At 44.8% G+C, this 25895-nt stretch overlaps 2 protein-coding genes across 2 annotated transcripts in view; one reads left to right on the forward strand and one right to left on the reverse strand.

Annotated features, from left to right (window-relative positions):
• The window catches only part of DNTT (DNA nucleotidylexotransferase), a 31768-nt gene extending 22016 nt beyond the window's left edge, over positions 1-9752 (forward strand). The window contains exons 9-11 of the mRNA XM_068961738.1: positions 2169-2414; positions 7735-7818; positions 9666-9752. Coding sequence (XP_068817839.1) covers positions 2169-2414; positions 7735-7818; positions 9666-9752 — 417 coding nt within the window. The remainder of the gene's footprint in view (positions 1-2168; positions 2415-7734; positions 7819-9665) is intronic.
• Positions 9753-18980: 9228 nt separating this feature from the next.
• On the reverse strand, positions 18981-22961 carry OPALIN (oligodendrocytic myelin paranodal and inner loop protein). The gene is made up of 4 exons (XM_068961726.1): positions 22920-22961; positions 21722-21841; positions 20507-20563; positions 18981-19157 (listed from the first exon to the last, which is right to left on the reverse strand). The coding sequence occupies exons 1-4, from the start codon at positions 22959-22961 to the stop codon at positions 18981-18983; spliced, it is 396 nt and encodes a 131-aa protein (XP_068817827.1).
• Positions 22962-25895: the final 2934 nt, after the last annotated feature.

Below are 25895 nucleotides of genomic sequence, written 5' to 3' on the forward strand. Positions count from 1 at the left end.
ATTTTGGTCTCTTTGTATCTTTTGGATCCAGAATTTGCCCAACTGTGCTTGCACGCAGTTATTTTTAGTGAGATATAGTTTCTCTGTATTTTGTTGCTCAAGAGAGGTATGTCCAGGTATGTCCCAGGTCGGAGCCTATCTCACAGGCACACTCGAGCACATACTCACACAACACACATATACACAACCAGTGTTTTAAAACACCTGAAGAACTATTGAACAGCCAAGGATGGGTATGGGTTTGAGTCTTCCACCAGTTGAAAGACCTCTTATGGGAGGAAAAGAGCTTGGAGATACTGATCCTGGGGGGAGGGCACCATCTGGAAAGCTCCACTGGCTGCCAGCCATTCAACCCAAAGAGGGGAGGGTTGACTGAGTGTGGTCCAGGTTCATGCCTGGTGGGTGGCCCTTCCGTCTATGACCAGCCAAAGTGTGACTACTGTGTGGCCACCGTGCACACACAGTTTACAACTTTTAGGAAGGCAGCTTTGTGAATTTTTATAACGGGGAAGTGTTATTTTATAAATATGGCTTCAAGGTGAGACTGGCTGATATTTTAATAGCTTCCTTTTCAAATTTGCATAATTTAAATAGCCACGAAAGGCTGCTATACTGACTAATCTTAGTAAGTTTCATTAGAAAGCAGAATTGTGTCTTCCCCCAGCTGGTTATCGGATCTGTTTAGGGCTACCTTCTTCCCTGTTTACAGTTACCTTCTGCACCAGAGGCTCTTCCTGACGTTAGTGTTCCGCCCTGCAGATGGGGTCCATTCTTCCTCTCACCTTTTCTGGGATAGGCCCTGAGGCAGAGTACTCCCTCTTCTGAGATCCACAAGAGGAAAAGTACCCCCTTCTCCAAGTGTTGAGTCCAGCTGAAACAAAGTCTCTTGGGGGTGGGGGTGGATGCAGAAGAAATGCGGGTGGGTCTAATAATAACGGTAAAGGGAACCAGGCCTGCTCCAAGTGTGGTCCCTGGATCAGAAGCATCAGCAACACCTGGGAACTTACTAGAAATGCACCACCCCGACCCCACCCCACCCCACCCCACCCCCGTGTGTGCTAAGTCGCTTTAGTCTCTCTGACTCTTTGTGACCCCGTGGACTGTAACCCACCAGGTTCCTCAGTCCATGGGGATTCTCCAGGCAAGGATACTGGAGTGGGTTGCCATGCCCTTTTCCAGGGGATCTTCCCGACCGAGGGATCAAACTCGACCGAGGGATCAAACTTGCTTTCTTCATGTGTCCTGCACTGGTGGGTGGGTTCTTTACCAAGCACCACCTGGGAAGTTCCCCCACCCCCACTGCCCATGAATCACTCTGGGGACAGGGCCTCCAAAACTACGTTGAAACAAACCTTTGAAATGTTCCTGATGATAATATTTGAGAACATCAGACCTAAAGAATCCAAGAACAAATCCTACATCCTAATAGCTGTGATTAGATTGTTTTAAGGCTATTTATTCTTTTAGTTGCAACTCAGATTTAGCAGTTAATTGCATATTTCTGCTTCTCCCTACCCCATATCTGCCGTGTGGTAAGGAATTCCCACGGAGCAGATAAACTGGAGGATGGCAGATTGCTGGGTGTGACCTTCTGACTAGGCAACGTTTGGTGATGTACCACTAATTTTGTCCCTGTCTCCAAGGGAGGCAGAGTAGCAATCCCAAAGTGCTTGCTAGAAAGAGTGAATCATCAGGCCCCAAAGCAGGCTGAGCCTCCAGCCACAATCCTTTGGGCCCGAGTTGACCTACTATGGTTGACTAGGATAATATGGAGGGACACTAAGTCAAAACAACTTCATATAAGGGCTCGGCTTTTTGTTCAATGTTGGTTTGTACTTAAGGGAGGGAGGCAAGTTTCTGAGCGCTGTCTGCAATAGGATGTTCAGGGAGTGGATCCTCTGGCAGGTTTGCCATGAAGTGGCCTTAGTGTGGCCCCTCTAATCATTAAATTCCTCTGCTGCAGAAGGAGGGTAATGCACCCACTCCTTGCCTTTCTCTGCTAGAGTCACAGGTGGGCTCACAATGCGAGGACAGACATACCCATATTCTCAAATGTGCAAAGCTTTCTTTAGAAGCATTTGTTAAGAGCCCAATATAAAGTCTCTGGCCCTCTGCATCAGGGACTCTTCATCAGGGACTCTTCCTGATGTCTTTTTGTTTATTTTCAGGGATTACTTTTATATTATGACCTTGTGGAGTCGACATTTGAAAAGTTCAAGTTGCCAAGCAGGCAGGTGGATACTTTAGATCATTTTCAAAAATGCTTTCTGATTTTAAAATTGCACCATCAGAGAGTAGACAGTGGTAAGTCCAACCAGCAGGAAGGAAAGACCTGGAAGGCCATCCGTGTGGACCTGGTTATGTGCCCCTACGAAAACCATGCCTTTGCCCTGCTAGGCTGGACTGGCTCCCGGGTAAGTGCTGCCTTCATCCCTGGGATGGCCTTAGCTTTCCGTAAGAGGTAGACTTAGCTTTCCGTAAGAGGTAGGCTTAGCTTTCCGTAAGAGGTAGGCTTAGCTTTCCGTAAGAGGTAGACTTAGCTTTCCATAAGAGGTAGGCTTAGCTTTCCGTAAGAGGTAGACGAGGTCTACCTGGGGCCAGGGGAGAGACAATGGCGGGGGTGGTGGCGGCAGGAGGATGGACAGGGAAGGAGGAGATGATGGACAGGAGAGAAGAGAGTGCCCAGAAATCTCTGAATCAGGGCATTCCATTTGCACACGGTCAACTGAGACAGATGCCTTTAGAAGAGGTATTTTCAAAATGTGATATATCCTGACCAGCAGCATCAGCCTTACCTGCTTACCAGGTTAGACCTGTGAACACCACCCCACCCCAGACCTACTGAATCAGGAACTCTGGGGTTGGAGCCCAACAGTTTGTGCTTGAAAGAACCCTGCAGGTATGAGAACCACTGAAGCAGAGAAAGCAGCCTGGTGGCTAAGGGCACAGGTTTGGCTCACCCCAGACCTGGTCACAAGCCCTTGCTCTGCCTCTGACCAGCTAGGTGATCTTCGTCAAGTTCCCCATGGCCTTTAAGACTCAGTTTTCCATCAAGAAAGTTAGGGCAAAGACAGCGCTACCCCCCTGGGTTGCAGGGATCCAGTGAGATGAAGCTGGCAAAGCCCCTAGCACCGTGCCAAGCACGGGACCAGTGCTGGGCACCAGCAGTCCCCAGGTCCCACGAGTGATATCAGACATAGTGCCTGTGGTCTGTGCCATCAGCTTGTGCTCCACCCTCCTACCAACACCCCGCTCTATTTTCCCATGTAGCTAGCTGTTGCTTTGAGTGGTACACATCATTGGAGGATTTTGTATAATAAACGACATAGAAATTAATTGTCCTTAACCTTGAATTAAATGTCAAGTGTGTTTGCCTTGGGCTGGAATTATTTCAGCGCACAATCTCAGCACTGGAACTTCTTACCCTAATCAAAAATGTTGGCTGGCATCTTTCATTCATAAAAAGTAGGAAAGCTGATGAAACAATACATCATATATGCAGCTTGGGAAATTTAATTCCACCTTTTTACCCAAAGATTTCAGAGCCTGGGAAATGTCCTCAAACCAATTAATCTGTTAATCTCACCCCCAGTCTCATCTACTAAGCTGACAAAGCTTCCTTCACACCTTTGTGCGCTAAAGATTTCCAGAGCAGAATATATCCGCAGGGATACATTAAGCAGAGATTTTTCTAGAGCCATCCAAGTATGGTACAATTTCTAGACTGGGTCCAGAGGTTATTAGTTTGTTGCTGTTTTTTTTTTTTTTTTAAAGAAGCTTCTGTTTTCCTCTGAATCTTATTTCTTCAAACTCGAACTGTTTGTCAGCATGGCTTTAATTGGCTGAGGTTCCTTCAAGAGTCTTGTCCATGTTTGTGTCAGATGCTGAGAGGAGGCATACTCTGCTTTGGAAACACACGAACGATGGTGCCCAAGTGCCCAGGCTAACCCAGCCTCTTTACTAGCCCAGATGGCTCCCTTCCACCAACTTTAAAAAGCATCTCCTCCTGAAAACAGCTTATTGCCATTTCCCAGGAAACTGTCAGAAGCAGCATGCATATTTACGAAGGCTACATGTGACCGGCGCCCTCTAGAGTTTTGCGGTGCACAGCTTGCACAGCTGCGTGCAGCAGCAGTAGGCGAATCTCTGAAGTCTGTTGTGACCAGCGAATGATACAGCCAGACTTAGTGCCACTGCCCTTCTTTATCTGAAACAAAAGACAACTTCCTTACCCTGCCTATTTCACAGGTTATGGAGAGAAACCAAAGAGCTTGTAAAGCAGAAGGCAGAAACATCCAGGGTAAAGAGTCTGGGATTCAGGAGTCTGAACCCTAGCTCTATCATTGGCTGTGTGGCCTTGGGTAAATTGCTGAGGCTCTCTGGGCTTCCTTTCTTCATTTGAAAAATGGGGCTAATAACAGTACCAACCTCGTGGGATTTTCATGAGAACTGAATGAGACAGTGCCTTCATCTTAATACAGTTCTGAGGCTAATTGTATATGTAGTACTGTCCTTTTAGAGATAATGTTAGATTCTTTTAAAAGTTGTTAAGTACTAGTGATAATAGAGCAAATCAGAAATTAATATAAAGCAAGAAGTCAGCCCAGCGCCCAGCACAGGGTAAGCACTCTGTAAACATTAACTAGGATATCATTGCCTGGATTATAGCTATGGCCATTTTAACTGGTCGCTTGCCCCCTGAGTGATCCTGTCATCATAAGTCAGATCATCACTCCCCTGCTCAAAACCTGGCAGGGGTTTCCCATTCAACTCACAGTAAAAGCCTTCCGGTGGTCACAAGGCCCTGCGTGGTCTTCTCACCCCCTCATCTCTCTGGACTCCTCCCACTGCTCTCTCCCTACCCGGGCCAGGCTCACCCCTCCCTAAGGCCTCTGTTCGGCCTATGTTCTCGCTGATCCCTCTGCGTGGAGTGCTCCTTCCTGAGTCCACCTGGCTAACTCCTTCCCTTGGGCAAGTCCCTCCTCGCATCCTGTCTCCTTCATGAGTCCTGCCCGGTACCCAGCATCACCTGTTAACACATCATGTACTTTTGGTCAGTTCAGTCACTTAGTCATGCCCGACTCTTTGTGACTCCATGAACTGCAGCATACCAGGCTTCCCTTTCCATCACCAGCTCCCAGAGCTTACTCAAGCTCATGTCCATCATGTATTTCACTTATGCTGCTACCATGTCTTATCTGTGTCCCCTGCTTGAATCCAAGCCCCACCAGGGCAGACATCATTGTTTTCTTCACTGTTATATTCCAAGCACCCAGAACACACCTGGCATGTGGTAGGTGCTCAATAAATGTTGATTTAATCAATATTATTACTCTCCAAATGGAAGACATCAGGATAATTCCTAATAATCCATGCAAAAATGCTTCAGGGTGTTTGGCAGAGGAGTCCAGGAATAGATCTCTCAGCACACACAACTGAGGAGCCAGGGTCAGCCTTTCATTGCTCCAGTTACCCAATCCTCTCCAGCCTTCCCATGCCCAGTGTGAGCAGCCATTGCTCTAAGTGCTGGGGGGACTTGAAGCCCTGGGCTTGGAGGCCATGTGCTAAGCAACACACCCATACTTTCATAGACCAGCAGCTACTACACCCAGAATCTGCTTCACCCTGACTCTTCCACAGCCCCAGCTCCCCCTCCACTGCCTTATAAAGGACTTCGGGTTGGAAAGTCTGTCTTCACACATCCAAGTCAGGAAGGGCAGGTCCCAGTCTTCACCAGCTTTCCCATACTCACCACTTTAGTTCAGTTCAGTCGCCCAGTCTGTCTGACTCTTTGAGACCCCAAGGACTGCGGCACGCCAGGCCTCCCTGTTCATCACCAACTCCTGGAATTAACTCAAACCCATGTCCATCAAGTCGGTGTTGCCATCCAACCATCTCATCCTCTGTCGTCCCCTTCTCCTCCTGCCCTCAATCTTTCCCAGCATCAGGGTCTTTTCCAATGAGTCAGTTCTTTGCATCAGGTAAACAAAGTATCGGAGCTTCAGCTTTAGCATCAGTCCTTCCAATGAACATTCAGGACTGATTTCCTTTAGGATGGACTGGTTGGATCTCCTTGCTGTCTAAGGGACTCTCAAGAGTCTTCTCCAACACCACAGTTCAAAAGCATCAGTTCTTTGGCGCTCAGCTCTCTTTATAGTCCAGCTCTCACATCCATACATGACCACTGGACAAACCATAGCCTTGACTAGATGGACCTTTGTTGGCAAAGTAATGTCTCTGCTTTTTAATATGCTGTCTAGGTTGATCATAACTTTGCTTCCAAGGAGTAAGCGTCTTTTAATTTCATGGCTACAGTCACCATCTGCAGTGATTTTGGAGCCCAAAAAAATAAAGTCTGTCACTGTTTCCACTGTTTCCCCGTCTATTTGCCATGCAGTGAAAGGGACCAGATGCCACGATCTTAGTTTTCTGCATGTTGAGTTTTAAGCCAAATTTTTCACTCTCCCTCTTTTCACTTTTGTGCAGTTATTCCATGTTGTTGTTGTTCAGTTGCCCAGTCATGTCTGATTCTTTGCGACCCAATGGATTGTAGCACGCCAGTCCTCCATGTCCCTCACCATCTCCCAAAGTTTGCCCAAGTTCATGTTCAATGATTCCAAGCTTCCTCCCTAATCCTACATGGGAAGGACATTTCTAGATCTGTGCTTCTCTTAGGAAAATTAATCTCAACAACTTCATTCATTGTCGTTCTTTTCCCAAGGTTTTCTTGTCATCCATCTAAGGCTTCAAGTTTTTCTCCCTGGAGCCTCAGAGCCCATGCTGATCATAGGAGATGCTACTCTGAAGCAGCTGGCCCAGACCATCAGTTTTATAGAAGTTCACATGAGAGGATGTTACAGCCAGAGGACCTTGCTGTAGGACCTTACTCACACACTTCCTCCACCCTCCTATTTGACCAACCAAGATTCAGAGAGGTTGGGTGACTTGCCGAGTGATACAGAGCCAGATAGAGGCAAAATGCAGGTTGGAACCTGGTCTCCTGACTCCTCATCCTCTTTTACAGTAGTTGCATTCCAAATAGAAAACAACACCAAACTATTATTTATCTAGCATTTACTCTGGACCAGGAATTATTCTGGACACAATCCTCATAATACCTGTTTATTCACTGAGCAAACGTTTACTGTACATCATCTGTGTGCCAGGCATCATTAGGAGGGAATATGGTTATGAACAGAACAGATCAGGCTCCTGTTTTCATGGAGCTTACAATCCAATGCTTACGTGTGTGCGTGGAGCTTTGTCATGGCGGACTGTTGCTCTGGGGGAGAAAATTCACTTGGAGAATGTTTAGTGGAGATAGATATTTCATTGTTGTTGTTGCTTAGTTGTTAAGTTGTGTCTGACTCTTTTACGACCCCATGGACTGTCTGCCAGGCTCCTGTCTCCATGGGGTTTCCCAGGCAAGAATACTGGAGTGGGTTGCCATTTCCTTCTCCAGGGGATCTTCCCAACCCAGGGATCAAACCCACGTTTCCTGCACTGGCAGGTGGATTCTTTACCACTGAGCCAGCAGGAAAGCTAGAAGTTTCATTATAGAGATTTAAATATCTTTAGACAAATAAGCTAGATGTTTCATTATAGAGATTTAAATATCTTTAGACAAATAAGCTAGATGTTTCATTATAGAGATTTAAATATCTTTAGACAAATAATACTGAAGACATTCTAGACTTGACAGTGATTTATTTTAATGATCTCTTTCTTATCCAGCAGTTTGAGAGAGACATCCGGCGCTATGCCACACATGAGCGGAAGATGATGCTGGATAACCACGCTTTATATGACAAGACCAAGGTAGGGAGCGCTGTCTCCCTGAGATGGGCCACTTTAATCCTCATCCCCAAGTCTGGCTCCCTGAACGCTTTTCCTGAACTCATTCTAGTGTCCACGTTCAGCTCCCTTTGCCCCAGGTGCCCCGTTCCCACAGATCACAACTGAGGGCAGCTGGAAAGAGCCTGACAGGAACACGACTCCCACAGGGCCCAGAATGTACCTCGGAGGCTTTGAGCTCAACGATGCTGAGCTAGCTGGGTCTCCAGAACCAGGCCAGCAATGAATTTGAATTGAGCTTGGTATATCCTTGGTGTTTGCATTGTGTAACTCCAAAGAAAACCAAAGATCTCCCCAAATCACAAATGTCACTCAAGTATCCCTCAAATGCAGTGGGAAGTAGAATTCCGAGTGGCCACGTGGGTCATTAATGAGAGTCAACTGCAAGAAGGAGAGCAACAGAGCTGTCCTGAGAGGTAGATGAGCGGTCGGCTAGACTCACACACCATAGCGACTCGCTTGGCCTGCTATTCCTTCAGTGGTGGTGATCCAAACGCTGCTGCGGCGGAATGACTGCTGCACGAGTTAGGAGGAGTTATTATAAATATTGAACTGTCCTTGCAGTGATCAAGGACACTATAGGAAGCTCCGAGTAGGAAGAAGATACACAATAAGCAGAAGTAATGGTTTTTATCTTCTACAAGTTTAGTCTAAATGAAGTGTATTTCATTAGATCCTGTCTCACAAAAAATCAGAAACCCAATACAAAATGGCAGTGGCAGAAAAAGAAAAAATTTGGCTGATGCACTGTGGCATCTGGGGTAACACGGACTTCAGGTGTGGCTGGATCCAGGTGCTCATGCAATTTGCCCTCAGTGTTGGTGTCACTCTCAGGCAGGGTTATCCCATGAATCCTATCCTTCTAGCTTAGCTATGCCAACAGAAAAGAACTTTCTTAATAGTTCCAGCAAGCCCTAGCTAATGCTCACAGGCCAGACCTGGGCCATGTAGCCGTCCTTGAACCCCTTTCCATGGCTCTGATTGATCAGGCTTGTGTCCTGTGCCCCTCCTTGGAGGTGACCTTCAGAGACTGAGAATAGGGAGGTGTGGTTTTCCAAAGAGTAATCAGGGTGCTGCTGTCATAAGGGAGGGCTGTGGATGCTGGCAAGAAAGCCTCAGTTATGTAGCATGTGAGTGGAGGCAGCTTCACCTAACATGATCTAGGAAACTTACAAACTGACACAAAACAAATAGTTCAAAGTAAGTGAGCGCCTCCTATGTGCCCAGCGTTGTGCTATAGACAAGAAGGACTGGAGGGGAAGTGCTTCTTGAAGTAGCAGACCGTGGGGCTGGGAGCCTGGTGGGAGTAGGGCAGGGTGGAAGGCCAGGAGGAGAATCCGGCATGTACAAGCATCCCATAATCGCCACTCCTCCTTACCAATGGCAGCAGTATGTAATTCTGGCTGCACGTGAGAATTTCCCAGACCTCTTAAATAGATGAATGACAAGAACTCTCTGGATCTTCTGATTTCATTGGGCTGGATTACAGCTCCATTTTCAACATTCTTTTAAAAGGCTCCTTCAGGTAGTTCTAATGAACACTACAGACCAATAGGAAAAGTATCAAATGCCTCTAGTTGAATATATAAGGCTGTCATAATTTTACCTTAATTTATCAAGTTTTTTGGGGGTGAAAATATAAAAATTACAGAAGTCAGGTAAAATGAATTTTTATCCTCAGAAGCAGGGAATTGTGTTTTGGCAGTGATTCATTCTGACAAGACAATTTTACAAGTAACATTTTTACTATGTCAGCTCGGAGATACTTAACAAAAATATCATGGTGCACATATGTCTTCTTATGCTTTCAGAGGATGTTTCTCAAAGCGGAAAGCGAAGAAGAAATCTTTGCACATCTGGGACTGGACTACATTGAACCATGGGAAAGAAATGCTTAGGAGAAAGTTGTCAACTTTTTTTTTCTGTTCTTTTTTTCAGGTTAGACAAATTATGCTTCATATTATAATGAAAGATGCCTTAGTCAAGTTTGGGATTCTTTACATTTTACCAAAATGTAGATTGCTTCTAGAAATAAGTAGTTTTGGAAACGTGATCAGGCACCACCATTTGTAGGACTGTTGCGTAGAACTCGCAAGCCATTTGTAGAACTGTTGTGTAGAATTCGCCATGCATTTTCCATAGAAACGGTGTTGTAATTGGTGGCTCATTTCCAGGGAAGTTCATCAAAGCCCACTTTGCCCACAGTGTAGCTGAAATACTGTATGTTTCCCATAAAAATAGGAAAAAACAAGATGGTTGAGTCTTTTTCATTCTCTCACATATTTTAAAATATTCTTAAGCAAAAATGTAACAAAATGAAAGAATAACGATTGTAAGGTTTACCTTGAAAGGAGGAACAGGCTTAATCAGAAGGTCAGAGATTCTGAGGGGGGTTTTTGGAGGAGAGGAACTGACTCTCAGCTCAGGTCAAAGCCTGCTTCTCCTCTGTCACCTGCAGCTGTGCCCCTAGGTGTCCCGGCAGGAGGCCACGTTTGGAATGTATTCTCACTGCTTTCACAGAGAAGGAAGCACAATCTCCCAAATGGCCATCTCTGAGTCTCTCCAAGGAGCTCATCTCTTGCCCTCTTCACCTTATGGTACCCATGGAAAGGGAGGCAGCCTTTGGAACTGCAAGATTGCAGACCCATTTGGAATGACAGCCTCCTCTAGGAGGGCATCGACTCTGTGACTGGAAGGGACCCTAAAGGCCATCTGTTCCAGCTGCTTCTGTGTCCCCAGCCTGCTGGAGGACTGGGAGGCCTCCCTGTGGTCCCAGCCCTTTTCATTCTAGCTCCCCCAGAAGAGAGGATGGCGAGATCCGGGACCCCCTAGAGAAGCAGGATGCCCTGCCCTGGGCACAGGCGAAGAGCCTCCTTCCCTTCCTGGTGCTGGAGCCTGGGGGTGGGGTGTGTATCAGCTAGTATTGCCCCAAAAGCAAACTATCCCCAAACTCAGTTGCTTAACACAGCACAGCTCTGCACACGAGCTGGGTGTTTGGCTGTGCTAGGCGGGCTTCTGCTCCTCTGATTCATCCTCCTCCTGCCCCTGGGGCCCTCGGGGTAACCCAGCCCTCTCCTTCTCACCGTGCCAGCCGAGACACGGGAGCAAGCAAACCCCGGTGGGCAAGTGCTTTTCAAGTTGTGCAACTGTTGTCACTATTCATTTCCAGAAACGCCTCACCACCCGAAACAGAAGCGCTGTGTTCATTAAACAGTAACTGCCCAATTCCTCTTCCCCTGGGCCCCCAGTAACCTCAGTTCCACTTTCTTTCTGTATGAATTTGCCTCTTCTGGGTACCTCATGTAAGTGGAATCCTACAGTGCTTGTTTTGTTTCTGGCTTATTTTGCTTAGCATCATGTTCTCAAGGTTCATCTAGGTGTAGCCATCATCCCTTTGGTGCTGGTTTAGTCACTAAGTTGTGTCCTACTCTATGTGACCCCATTGACTGTACCTCCCCAGGCTCCTCTCTCCATAGGATTTTTCCAGGCAAGAATACTGGAGTGGGCTGCCATTTCCTTCTCCAGGGGATCTTCCTGGCCCAGGGATGGAACCTGGGTCTCCTGCACAGAAGGCAGATTCTTTACTGAGTGAGCTACCACGGAAGCCCGTCATCCCTTTAGAAGGCCGAGTATTAGTCCATTGTATGTCTAACATGCCACATTTTATTTATTCACTCATCAGTTGATGGGCATTTGGATTCTTTCTAACTTTTGGCTATTGTGAATAGTGCTCTGTGAATACTGCTTTAAGTATCTCTTTAAGACCCTGCTTGCTTTTAAATGTAAACCTAGAAGGGGAGTTGCTGGATCACAGGGTAATTCTATGCTTTATGGAGAAACCGCTTAATCTTTTCTGTAGTGGCTGCACCATTTTACCTTTCTACCAGTGGTATACAAGGTTTCTAGTTTCTCCACATCCTTGCCAAGATTTTTTTTCTCTTTTGGTTTTCTGTTGTTTTTTGATTTGTTTGTTTTTAATGAGAGTGATTCTAGAGGATGTGAACTGGCAGATGAGACTTTTTGCCTCTCCTGATGGTTCAGGTTGAACGCAGTTGTACACTGGACCAGGCTTCAGGTATATGCACCTGGGGTTTCTGGCAAAGGTGAGCTGGGGAAACGGGGGTGGGGTGGGGAGTGGACACAGCCACTCCCACTGAGAAAAGCCTCGTGGTCTGATCACATGGCAGGTCATATTCACCAGTCTCAACTCCCCAAATCTACCAGGTTTTCCTGTAGTCTCTTCCACTGCCCCAGTATTGCCCACATATGATATTTGAGATCATTTAGGTAGCATGTAGATGAATATGACCTATATAATATATATTCATTGAGTGCCTACTAGGTAACTCATTTTTCTAGACATAGGACATGGGATAGAACTTAAGAACCTCTCTGATTATAAGTATGGGACTTATATTCTAGAAAGCTGTTTATTTTCATATGTGTTACAAAAGTAATGCTTTTCCATTTATGGTAGTGGCAGAAAGCTTCCCTTTTGAGTACACGTAAGTAAGAAAAGAAAATCAATGTAAGGGAAAACATGTAATAAATATTACCAGTGGGATGGGGACATGGCAAGAACTGGGAGAGAGGATAGAGGAACACAGGGAGGAGGAGCTGATGCCTGGGAAACGTGCAGGTGCTTAACACACCAACTGCCCAGTGCTGAGGCTCTCAAGGTCCTCATCATACAGAAGCCCCAGGAGGAGTTACCCTGTGAGAACACCAAAAATTCTAAGGGGTTTCTTGAGCTAATTTTCTTAGTTGGAAAGGCTTTTTAAGAATTCCACAAATTCTTAAAGCTGCACAGGAATTTTTGTTTTTGATCAGAATTTTATCAATCAGGGTGTCAACTATTAATTGGAACTCAGCCTTCCCCAGTGCCTCCTGCTTTGGGAGAAGAGCACCCTCTGGTGGCAGAAAAAAGAACCTTCAACAGCAAGTATTACTACAATAAAAACACATCAAGTCAGAAGCCCGAGAATATTGAGCAGGAACTCGAAAAGATCCTAGTCTACCCTTCTTGCAGTGCAGGTGACGAACAAAGGTCTGGTCAGGAGACTTGGCCTGCCCAACGTCACACAGTTAATGCCAGAGTTTCTGTTGATTCAGCAGAAAATATGCACATAGGCCAGGCTTCCTAATGACTAGCTATGTGACCTTGAACAAGTTACCTAACCTCTCTGATCCTCGATTTCCACTTTTGTGAAATCAAGATGGTAATGGCTCCTCCCTTTGCCTCTGCTGGAGGATAGATGAGCCAACACTGTAAAGTGCTTCATCTGTGATCCCTTGGACTAGGAAGGACACCTAGTGGCTCAGCGGGGAGACGCAGGTTCAATCCCAGGAGAAGGAAATGGCAACCCACTCCAGTATTCTTGCCTGGGAAATCCCATGGACAGAGGAGGCTGGCGGGCTACAGTCCACGGGATTGCAAACGAGACAGAGTTGGACACGACCAAGCTGCTAGATAACAACAGCAACAACAAAGAGCAAGTTACTTCCCTTAGGAAAGGGACCCATCTGTCCACTGCCAGTATTCACATGAAGTGCTTTGTACCAGTAAGTACCAATTCCCCGAAGCCAGAATGGGAGGTAGGAAAGATGAGGACCGGTGTGCTGGTTCTTGGACTCCCAGACCTGAGACTCTCTGGATCTGGCTGGGACCAGCTACACCAGCTGAAACTCTCTACACACGAGCCTGACGGTGATAGGGGCAAAGGCCCTGTCCCATGACTTCAGTAGTTTCTTGGAAGTCAAAGGTTACTTTACAGGGACTTTTGGGTACTCCCTGACCTTCATCTCTTAGGGACAGATGGGAGGCCATCAGTTCAGTTCAGTCGCTCCGTCGTGTCCAACTCTTTGCGACCCCATGAATCACAGCACACCAGGCCTCCCTGTCCATCACCAACTCCCGGAGTTCACTCAGACTCATGTCCATCAAGTCAGTGATGCCATCCTGCCATCTCATCCTCGGTCGTCCCCTTCTCCTCCTGCCCCCAATCCCTCCCAGCATCAGAGTCTTTTCCAATGAGTCAACTCTTCGCATGAGGTGGCCAAAGTACTGGAGCTTCAGCTTTAGCATCATTCCTTCCAAAGATATCCCAGGGTTGATCTCCTTCAGAATGGACTGGTTGGATCTCCTTGCAGTCCAAGGGACTCTCAAGAGTCTTCTCCAACACCACAGTTCAAAAGCATCAATTCTTCGGCCCTCAGCTTTCTTCACAGTCCAACTCTCACATCCATACATGACTACTGGAAAAACCATAGCCTTGACTAGACGGACCTTAGTCAGCAAAGTAATGTCTCTGCTTTTGAATATGCTGTCTAGGTTGGTCATAACTTTTCTTCCAAGGAGTAAGAGTCTTTGAATTTCATGGCTGCAGTCACCATCTGCAGTGATTTTGGAGCCCCCCAAAAATAAACTCTGCCACTGTTTCCACCATTTCCCCATATGGGAAACCACATGGGAGCCATAGTGGGAGTCAGTTTTATTTGTTCTGAATGTACTTTTTATCAATGAATTCACACTATCATGTTTTAAACCCTTCCCTGCAATGTGTATATCAAAGGACCCAGAACAGTACAGAAACCTGCCTCTATTATCAATTAAATTCATTATTCTCAACTCTTTTTGCAAAGTTAAATCATCTCTGAAAGCAACTTGCTTTACAATCTCGAGGACCAATAAAATTATCTTTGTAGAGTTTCAGTTTTCTCATCTGCAAAACAGGCATGAGTAACACCCGCACTACATTACCTCCTGGATTTGGTGTAAAACATCAAACAAAATAATGAATGAGAAGTGCTTTGAAAACTAAAAAGTGCTATAACTGTAATAGGGATTAGTCTTTTTCATATAATCTGGGCATAGTTCAGGAACCTGAGGACTACTTTCCAGAAAAGCAGGCATGTGATTTAAGAACCCAAATCAGTCTCTCATGGACTGGTGTTGTAAATCCAAGGACAGGAATATTCTGTTCTTTAGAGAAATCCAGCTCCTTTAGTGCAGCTGGAAGCAAAGAAGACTCTTCATGGCCCTCACTGTGATCCACTTAGATTTGATCAGAACGGCAATGCATTTTGCATCCTACATTGTCGCTGGTATATAGGGTATAACATTCTCACAAGAAACAAGTCCAAGAATGTGTTTAGCCTTCCCTAACCCAGAAGCAGGAAGCAGAATGAGGTGAGGCTAGTTTTACCATCTCTACCTTCTTGCTGCAAAATTAATGGTGAAGATGATAGTGATAATGGACAGGATCCCCTTTGGAGGCTGACTGGCTTTCCAACATGATGCTTCTAGTGTGAAGTACACTGAAACCACACTCAGCCTTCTTGTCTATAATTCTTATGAGGTATTTAACAAATAATCTCCATGACTTTCATGTAAACAGCCATTTATATAGGAAAGTTTAATTTTTTTCACTCCATTTTCCTTTTTCTATGAAACTAAAAAGGCACAACCATTACTAATTTCAAGTCAGTTTGTATTAAAAGTGTGGCAACAAGTCACTTAAGAAAGGTTGAATTTGATATCTTTGTCACTACCCTTCAGCTGTAATTATCACTGTTTATATTTAACTGTTGGTAGAGGTATTGCAGATTTCTTTGAGAATCGGAAGAGATTAATGGAATCTCATCCCATGAGTAATGATTATTCATATAAAATTTGCATGCAACTTCAAGGAATTCATATCTTCTTAAACCTAGGTTTAAAGGAATTCTAATTTTGCTTCCAGTTTGGATAATTCACCAATCATTCCTTCAGGTAAAATGCTTCTACACTGTGTGTGGTTTGGGGAGGTTTTTGGGTCCTCAGTTCAGGATGACACTGAAAGCTCTTGAGATTGGATTTCATTCTACCTTTTAGGCACCAAGTATGTGAATCTATTTTTGTCTAATTCCAACTTCTCCAGAGAAAAAAGACTGTGTTTTTCCTAGAAAGGACACCAACCACATTCCCATATCCTCTTGTTCTCCTGGCAAAATGCAGACTAAAGAAACAGAGGTTGGGATTTCCTTGGTGGTCTAGAGGTTAAGACTCTGAGCTCCCAACCCAAGAGGTTTGGGTTCGATCCCTGATCAGGGAACTTAGATCCCGCATGCCATAACTAAGAGCTTGCCCCAAGCAATGAAGATCCTGACCCCATCTGCTGCTAAGTCTCTTCAGTTGTGTCCAACTCTGCGACCCTATAGACAGCAGCCCACCAGGCTCCGCCAACCCTGGGATTCTTCAGGCAAGAACACTGGAGTGGGTTTGTCAGGGAATGTTTAACAGTAGGATTCCTGTGTGCTGTTTCTTATCTCTCTTGAGCCCTCTGCTCCTTACCAGTTCCTGTCAGGAGCGAGAGGAGTGGCAAGCCAGTCCCAGGACTGAGATCATAGAGATGGGATGCTTGCATAGGATTTCCTTCATTAGCCTTTCCATATGGTGAAAGGGATTATCTATGACCCTCTTTTGATATGGATTGCCTTTTGGCCTTATGGCCTCTATTGCTCCTTGTTTCCTTGGTAACTTGTAAAGTCTGGTCTTTTGATCTTTATCTGAAGAAGCTACCTTGTAAAACGGTATATATACTCACACAGAATTCAATAAAGCACGCTTGTTCCTTCAGAGACTTGGGTTCCCGTATCCTTCCTTCTCTCTCTCTATCTCTCTATTGGCTGATTCCCTGGAGTGCAAAGGCTGGCTGTGTAACCCAGGGAACATCAGCCTCTTTCCTTCTTTCACTTTCTTATCGTTGACTCTTGACCGCCAGGTTCCAGTCCATTAAAGGACCCCAACATGGGTTGCCATTTCCTTCTCCAATGCATGAAAATGAAAAGTGAAAGTGAAGTCGCTCAGTCGTGTCTGACTCTTCACGACCCCATGGACTGCAGCCCACCAGGCTCCTCCGTCCATGAGATTTTCCAGGCAAGAGTACTGGAGTGGGTTGCCATTGCCTTCTCTGTGACCCCATCTAGTCAAATTAAAAAAAAAAAAAAGCAAAACCCAGTGGGCAGAGATTATTGTTCTGTGGCTTTGGATGCTATTTTTTTTTTAACAGCTTAATTGAGGTAAAAATGAGATACAATAATTGTTATGTTTAAAGTGTACCATTAAAAAGTGTTGACATGTGACACACCCATGAAGTTATCTCCACAATCAAGATGGAGAAGACATCCATTACCCCCTAGAGTTTCTCTGTGGGCCTATGGAATCTCTCCATCCACCCTTCCTCACCCCACCATCCCCAGGCAATGGTTGATATGCTTTCTGTCACTATTAATTTGTTTGCATTTTCTAGAATGTGAGTGGACAAGGCCATCCCAACGCTAGCATAGGCCCTAGGTTGGGGATCCAGAGCTTCTGACTTCCAGTCTCAGCTGGAAGTCAGGTTGTTTTGCTCACAACCTGGGAACAACTTGAACATCTCCATCATCAGCCCAGCCGGCAAAGTGCTAGCACCAGCTATATCCTGGAGATGACCTTGATTCCAACTCTAGGGCCAATGTCATATGCTTTAATATAGGCAAAAGAAAAACCACAGATATGTTGGAGGGCCACAAGAATGCTCATTTTTGCTTTTCACTTTATTCCAAAATAAGCTCTTGTGCATCAGAGCAGAAAAAAGGTGACAGAAACATTGAACCTTGATAGTTTAGTAGAAACCATTTAAAATAAGGTAATAAGCAATGGATTGTAAGCAGAATTACATAAAATAAGTGGTCCAAAATATAAGTCACACCTTACTTTATAGACTATAAGTCATGTTTCTGTTCACCCTTGCAACACTCCTAAGGGTAGAAAGAAGAAAATGACAGTCTCCATTTTGTACCTACAGAGCTAAGGTCCATGATCTGCCCCAGATAAAACACCTATGCGTGTCAAGGCCAAGGCCACAATCATGTTCTCAGCAAATTCAAGGTCCTTCTCAACAGGTAAGAGAAGTAGGAGCACCTGGATCACTGGGCATGTCTGCTTAAACACGGCCAGATCTGCTTGTTAACAGGGCTAGACTCAAGGGACTTAGCACAAAATGAATTTCACAAGGAACTTTGAAGAGCACTTGTCAGCATGGCAGTGATGGGGTGTGCGGAACCTGTCCTGGGTTGTTTGAATCAGAGGAGCCGTGTTTGAGCATTTAGGGGCCCCGTGTGAGAAAGGAATATCTCCACAACTCTTTAAGGGGGCCCGTGAAGCTGGTGACCAGGAGACCCGGGATCTCCTGGACCCAGGTTCTCCCATCAGGGGAACAATGGACCTGTGCTAGGGAACCAGGGTTCCCAGAAGCCTCCTCCCAGGAGCAATGGTGAGCACCTCACCTGATCCAGCTGCCGCTGTTCATGAGCTCCCCTCAGATGACAGTCACGCTGGCGCCTGGATCATCCCTTTGGTCCCCACCGAGAGTACTCTTGGCCTCTCTTCCTGCTCACGAGTTTTTCCCCATTGATGGTCCAAGGACTTGGACCTTTCTCTCTATTCCCACAAAATAGGTACAGCCCCTATTTCTAATAATCTTTTGAAATAATCTCTGCTTCCTTCCACCGTCTTTACCCTCAGCACACACATGTGCTCACTGCCCCCCACCCCCCCACACACACACTTTGAATACCCTCTGATCACAAGAGAGAGTGATGAATGACCCAGCCACGGGCTGCCCCTGTGGTCAGGGAACGTGTGGCTCCCCCTGATTTCTACCCCGAGGTGTTCAGGGATAAAGAACTGCCCCTTCTCACACGTTAGCCTTGGCCAACCTGTCCATGGAAGCCAGGTCTAATGGCTTTTTTGAGAAAATGGATGTGAAAAAAAGATGAAAAGGTGAGCCACTGAGAAATCAAATTCTCTTCCCCAAATCATAAAGAAAAGCAAATCCCCACTGGGGGGTCAGGAGCAGGGTTCAAGGCTCCTTTTGAATGCACAACGACTTCACTGATTATTAAACCACAAGTTCTGAGAGTCAGAATGCACTTTAACAGATCAGTCCCTTAAAGAGTAAAATCAACCCCGAAGTTTTCCAGATCTGCAAATGGAGTTGGGAGTGGTTAAGAAGCAGCTTGGCTTCTCTCCTCGCTCCAGGCACGATCGGTCCCTGTGTGCTCAGCTCGCTTCCAGCTCCAGCTCTGCTCCTTGGCTCGCGGCATCACTCCAGGCTCAGTCTGGGAATAAGCCACCACAGGCCCCGCCTTCTCTCCGCTTCGACAGCAGGGCGATAAGTGTCACGCGCGGACTCCTCGCCTCCCGATACCGTCTTCACATATATGTGGGCTGCTTCTCCTCCCATCATATTCTTCTCCTGGGTAGGTAACCTCATAGGATTCTTGAGAATACAAACAGGTTTAAAAAAAAAAAATACATCAAAGACTTTTGCTTCTGGCCAAGTTGGAGTAACAGCAACCAGATTTACCCTCCCACCTGAAACAACCAACCATCAGACAAAACACTTGAAACAGTTTTCAAGACATTGAACGTCATCCATGTGATCACTGGATGGGTTTTAATCTATCATCTTCCTATTTGTTTGCTATTTGTTCTATCTGTTCTTGTTGGTACTTAAATTTTTTCCTGTCTTTTTTTCTATATGTATTTTAGAAGCACCCTATTGAGTTCTGTGAAAAATACCTGTTGAAATTTATATTGTAATTACATTTATTATACAGATCAATTTGAAGTTGTTTGATATCTATATACTATTGAGTTCGTCAATCCAGGAGCATTGTATATAAACTCCCATTATTTAGGTCTTATTTAAATATCTTTTACTGAAATTTTATTATTCTCCATGAAAGGATTATATGTTTTTGTTAGATTGATTCCTTATTATTTTATATATTTTTATTACCCCTATAAAATTGTATTTTTAAAAAATTACTTTTTAAAATTGTTACTGATTTTTAGAAATCAAAATTACTCTTTAATATTGACTTTTACCTCCAATAAACTTGTTAAAATATCTTACTAATTCTAGCGATATATCTGTAGATTATTTGGCTTTTTATGTAAATAATCATATTATCTGCAAATAATGACACTTTTCTTTCTTCTTTTACAGTTTTATGCTTTCTGCTTCTTTTTTCTTTTCCTCTTTGTTGAGGTATAATTGAAAAATAAAGTATATTTAAAGAGTACAGTGTGATTATTTGATATATGTATACATTATGAAAGAATTCCCCTACACTGAGTTAATTTCTACTTATTTTTCTCAACATGCTGCACTGGCTAGGACCTAAGTATAATATCTCAGTAGAAATGGTAACAATGAGCACCCTTGTTTTGTTTCTGATCTGAAAGAGAATCATTAACATTTCACCTTTAGGTATGATATTTGCTGTGATTTTTTTTTTTAAAAAGATGTCTTGTTTCAAGTTAAAAAAATTCTTTTGAAGTTTTTAGTTTGCTCGGAATTCATATCACAAATGGCTGTTTAATGTTTTTGAACTCTCGTCTCCTTTGGAAATGATCACATGGTTTTCTCTTTTGTCAGTGGAACAAATAATAGTAAATCAATTTTCTACTATGAATTCAACCTTAAATTCCTGCCTAGCCAATAAAAGTATAATGAGAAGCTCCTTTGTGCTCACAATGTGCTCCTGTACACAACAGGCTTGAAGACTTTTAGCTTGTTTGTTGTGTGAATGATGTATAGTGATTATAATCAAGAGTTCCTACCTCAGCTATCCTGGGACTGTCATAGATTTCTGTAATTTCACAAGGCCTCTCACTTCCCTAAGTTGGTTAAGAATAAAATAAAAAAGAAGAAATGAAAGGTTACAACATTTGCCCATGACCATGATTAAAATCAGTGCTTCTTAAACCTAGCCACACATTAGGATCAGCAGAGTGCTTTAAAAACAAAACAAAATAAACAAAAGGATAATAACTGGCCCCCTAAAAAACCACAAACAAGAGATACCACTGTGAGTTCCTTAAGAAATAATATAGATTGACACTGTGGAGAAGTGGGTGGGAGTAGAAATGAAACAAGATTGGCTGCTGTGGATAACTAGATTCTGTATACTATCCCCTCTACTTTAGTATCTATTTAAAATGATCCACGATAAAATGTTGAAGGTTTTTTTGGTACCAATGCCACAGCTCTATCATCCAGAGATTCTGATTTAACTGGAGTTGTTTTGGAGTTGAACTAACCAAGCAACAAAAATGTTCTATCACTTGCCCAGGTTCATATATAAATTGTAAAGTGGCAGACCCAGGGATAGGACTTAGGTTTTTCACTCCCTGTTAACACTTACCAGTGTGAGAACAATCAGAAATGCTCATGAATAAGGATGGAATTAGAACATAGAGACCACACAATACGGCCGCATCACACCTATGGCCTCTGGTTGGATATGGGTCAGGGTGGCCCTTGAATTCTGAGTCTGGTCTCCAGAGAACTCTGGTATTTGTAACGGGTGGGGTAAGAAGATCCCCTTGTGACCGATGTGTGTTAGGATGTAGGAAAAGTACAAAGATAAATAGAGTCACATGCTCCTGGACATATCCTTGGGATGGACATCTCCGCAACTGTCTCCCATCTTTCGTAAGTTCACCTCCATCTTCTTTGAGAAGCTTGAGTCCTTGTTTCTCAAGGTTAGAAAACACACTCACTGCACAGATGTGTTTGCCATGGCAACAGACATCCCTCTCTGCTCCTACTTGGGCCACCCCCAGTACTGTCCTCAAGTGACCCGAGGATCGGATGATATATCAGCTCTGCCTGGAGGGTAGGGTCATGAGTCTGAGACAGAAAACGACTCACAGAAAAACCCACCCTTTTGTCCTCAGAAAACAGACACCAGTCCTGACACCCCCAGCCCAAAGCCAGTTCATTGAATACTGATTCCTGCCAACATGTCGCGACCCAAAGAAACTGCCAGTCACCTCAGTGGACTCACTGCTGCTTCTTCTTCGGTGAATCAGAGTAAACAGTAAGGCTACCAGCAGGGCCGTGGCCACCAGGGACGGGATGCCTGCTGCTAACCCAAGAGAAGGCCCACAGTCCTGCACAGAGAAAACAGTCAGGTTCTCCCGGAAAAAGGGGAAGAGTTCAAAAGATTAAAATTAAAACAAAACTCTGCACGGATCCTCAGTGTCCTACACAAAATCAAAGGGGTAATGAAATACAGTGAAAAATTCTTTCCAATGTACATGACAAATTGCTCATTTTCATCATACTTAATGCACGTTGCTTAAATTGACTGGAAAAAGACAATAATTCAGTAGAAAACTGGACAAACATATGAACAGGCCATGCCTAGAAACAGAAGTTTGTGTCATATTAATATAGGAAAAGCTGAAAAACAGTTCAAAGCAACAATTAGCATTCTTATCTGTTAGTTCAGCAAAAAGTAAAATATATACCCAAAAGTTTTACTGTATACCACACCATTTTGATATGAATTTTTAAAATGTATGTACAATAAATGCATGAACCGATTAATTTCCAAATTCACATTTGCTTTGATCTGAGTGGAAGTAGCCATGCTCGTAGCCCCATAAGTTTTCATATTTGTAATTACTTGCAGAGAGTATTGAGAAGCCCTGTAACTGTGCAACTATCATATAACACTGGAGTCTTCGTCACTTTTGAGGGGGTGATTTTGTTAAAGAATGACAAAACACATAAAAATATATAAATTACAAATATGTGGCCTGACGACTTCATGTGATGAACCCATCCAGGTAACCTGCCCCTGGATGAGGAACAGGACCTTGCCAACCCCTGAAAAGCCCCCTTGGGCTCCCATCCAGCCACTGCATGTGTATCCTGCAATCCATCACTGTAGTTCAGCTTTGTCTATTTTTCAGTGTTATCTTGATGAAAGTACAAAGTATGTACTCTCTCACATCTAGCTTCTTTTGTTCCAGACTTTGTGGAATCACCTGTGATTGTTCATGTTCTCCTTCCCTTTTGAACTGAGTTGGTTGTAAGAAAAACAGTTGAGCAGATTATGTGCTTGGTGACAGGTCACATAGCAAACGTCATCTAATCTTCAAAATGAATGCACAAGATGGGTACAGCATTATCCCGTTTCTCAGTGGCTGAACCAAGGCTCCGTAATTTAAGTGGTATACTTACGGTTCCTTTTCCATCAGTCACAACTGGAGAGGAAGTCTGCATAGAAAAAGAACACACATCTTAAGATAACAAAATCTATAGAATGCACATTATATAAGATGGCCTGCCCAGGGTTAAGCTGTAAATGCCTAAAGTATATCCCTTTGCTAAACTTTCTATTAAAAACAACAGATGACAACAACGGTGGAATAGAACCTTCCTCAATCCTTCCCAGGTGAGAAGGAATAAGACTGGTTACAAGGCACAAGAAATCAAAAATTCAGGTGAGAGCTTCGTTATTCACCCTGCGGATTTGCCATAATACATTTTACAACTCAAAAAGGCTTTATCCTGTCCCAAGTTCCCACACCCTTCCCAGCACACTTTGGGCCCACTTGTCCCCATTGCTAGAAAGGAAAAAATATAAATACCAGTGGAGCCAGGCTCTTTAAGAAGACCTTGGAGGAAGGAAGTGTGAGTCGCTCCGTCGTGTCCAACTCTTTGTGATCCCATGGACTGTAGCTCACTAGGCTCCTCTGTCCAGGCAAGAATAGTGGAGTGGGTTGCCACTTCCTCCTCCAGAGTATCTTCCCAACCCAGGAACTAAACCCAGGTCTCCTGCATTGCAGGCAGATTCTTTACCATCTGAGCCACAAGGGAAGACTACTTGTTTCTAAGAAGGCCTTACTTGTTCCCTTACCGCAGTGAAGCAGATGGCTTGGGCAGGTCTCTGAAGCTGTGAATTATCCATATTCCCGGCACAATTCCATGTTGAATGAATACATGCTTCTAGTTCACAGCTCCACTCAAAGAGGGGCACTGAATTTCACCCATTTATGAGATATTTCAGATGAGAGTCTTACCTGGATGCATAAATCTCAGGGCACAAAGTTCCACGTGAGCAACTCATGCAAGCTATGCTAGGTGGCGTAGTGTGGGGTTAAGAGCATGGGTCCTAGTCTCCTTCTGGAATGGGGTGTTGATTTCTCCACTCACAAGCTCATGGGCCTCATTTCTTCATTCATAAAATAGGGCTGTGAGCACCTACCTCTAGGGTTGTTTGGAGGATCAAATGTGGACCAGGAGTAGAAGCTTTGATCATTCCTTTAAACTTGGCAAAGCTCTGGCCAGACCTGTTATTTATTGAATATTCTCATCAACCATGGGCTTCCCTGGTGGCTCAGACAGTGAAAAGTCTGCCTGCTCTGCAGTAGGCCCAAGTTCGACCCCTGGGTTGGGAAGATCTCCTGCAGAAAGAAATGGCAAACTAGTCTAGTACTCTTGCCTGGAAAATCCCATAGACAGAGGAGCCTGGCTGGCTACAGTCCGTGGGGTCACAAAGAGTAGGACACGACAGACGGACTTCACTTTCACTCTCACTCATCAACCTCAGTGAGTACATTAGAATCCCAGTGGCTTTGTCTTTTTGATAGTTTCCTCTATTTTACAAAAAAAGAAAAAAAAAAAAAAGATCCAGATCTCAAGAGAAGTTATGGGTCTTCTCCCAAATTTCACAGATAAATTTAACCTGAACTTGGATGTTTGCATTCCAAGCCTAGACCTCTTTCCCAGAGAGCTCCGATCAAAGAAATATTTGCTTAACTTGGTATTTACACTTGGTACTTAAATGGTTTTAGTTTTACTGAAACACAATCTCACCACCACCCCACAATATGACCTTAATGCTGTTTGCCTAAAGTGTTCTGTTTCTCAGGGTGATGGGGAGAGTTAGATATTGTTTCAGGTAAGATGTTCTGCCTTCAGGTTACAGAAATTCATTTGAGCTGGCTTTGGCCCCCCACCCCCAGGAGGAGTTAACTCTAAAGATTCAGGGGTTCCTTGTGGATCCCACAGGTGGGGGGAGTCTGGCTTCTCCAGGCACTGGAGCTGGGGCCTGAGACTCTGTCATGACCAAAGATCCCTTCCTCCTGGGATTGCTCCATCACTCCTGGATAGCATGGCCTTTCACTTGTGCTCTTCTCCGCCTGTTTGCCTCCTTCTTTCTCTCTCTGGATGGATTTTTCTGCCCTCATGAACACCTGCTACCTGTACCAGCTAATGCGTATGAAACACTAATTATGTGCCAGGCTGTTCAAATACTTTCCCTCTATCAGCTCATTGATTCTTCACAGCAGCCAGTGAAGCAGGACTAAAATGATCCCCATTTTACAGTAGAGAAGAGTGAGGCACGAAGAAGTGAAGCAGCTTGTGTGAGGTCACGCAGCCCTCAGTGGTAGATGCCAAGCGGTCTGACTTCAGGGTCCAGGCTCTTAGCCGTGGTGCTGCTCTGCCTTCCATGACAAATGCAGCACCCCATCCCTAATTTTCATACTTGACAGTGTGGCTCAGCAGGGGCTGACTTGCATACGTGGTCCTGTTCCCCACTCCCTGCAGAGAGGCTCTGATGCACCTGGCATCCACCTCCCCCCCACTTTCCAGGGCATCCAGCTACACCAAAAGGGAAGGATTATGTGGCAGAAATATAATCACAGATAGGGTGGCCAGATGGCCTGGTTATTCCAAAAAGTTGCCTAGGTTGCAACACATTCAGTGCTAAAACCAGACAGCCCCAGGCAGACTGGGGTGGCTGTTGTCCTATATAGATTCAAAGGGAGGAGGGACAGTTCTCAGAGAAATAGGCTGTTAACCAAGAAGACGCTCCAAAAGGTGATGACTGGCAGCATTAGTGCCTCCCTCCAACCCCCTCACCCTCACGGCCCTAAGCAACGGCTCCTTGCTTCTCGGAGTTACCTTCCCAGGCTGAGCCAAGCCAGGATAGGACAGAACCTGGGATCTCTACAGACCAGCTGGCTTCGAGTAGCCAGGTAGGAAGTGCCGCCAGTCACATATTGAGAGATTTGGACAGGGAAGGAGAAGGATAGGGGAATAGGCTATTGACACTATTGACAATAGGCTATTGTCAGCCTCTGCAGGCAATAGGCAGAGGCTGAAGCAGGGAGCTGAGTGAGTCAGGGAGGTTCAGAAGACAGGGCCCTC

Source organism: Capricornis sumatraensis, chromosome 23, assembly GCF_032405125.1.
Source record: "Capricornis sumatraensis isolate serow.1 chromosome 23, serow.2, whole genome shotgun sequence".
Taxonomy (NCBI): Eukaryota; Metazoa; Chordata; class Mammalia; order Artiodactyla; family Bovidae; genus Capricornis; species Capricornis sumatraensis.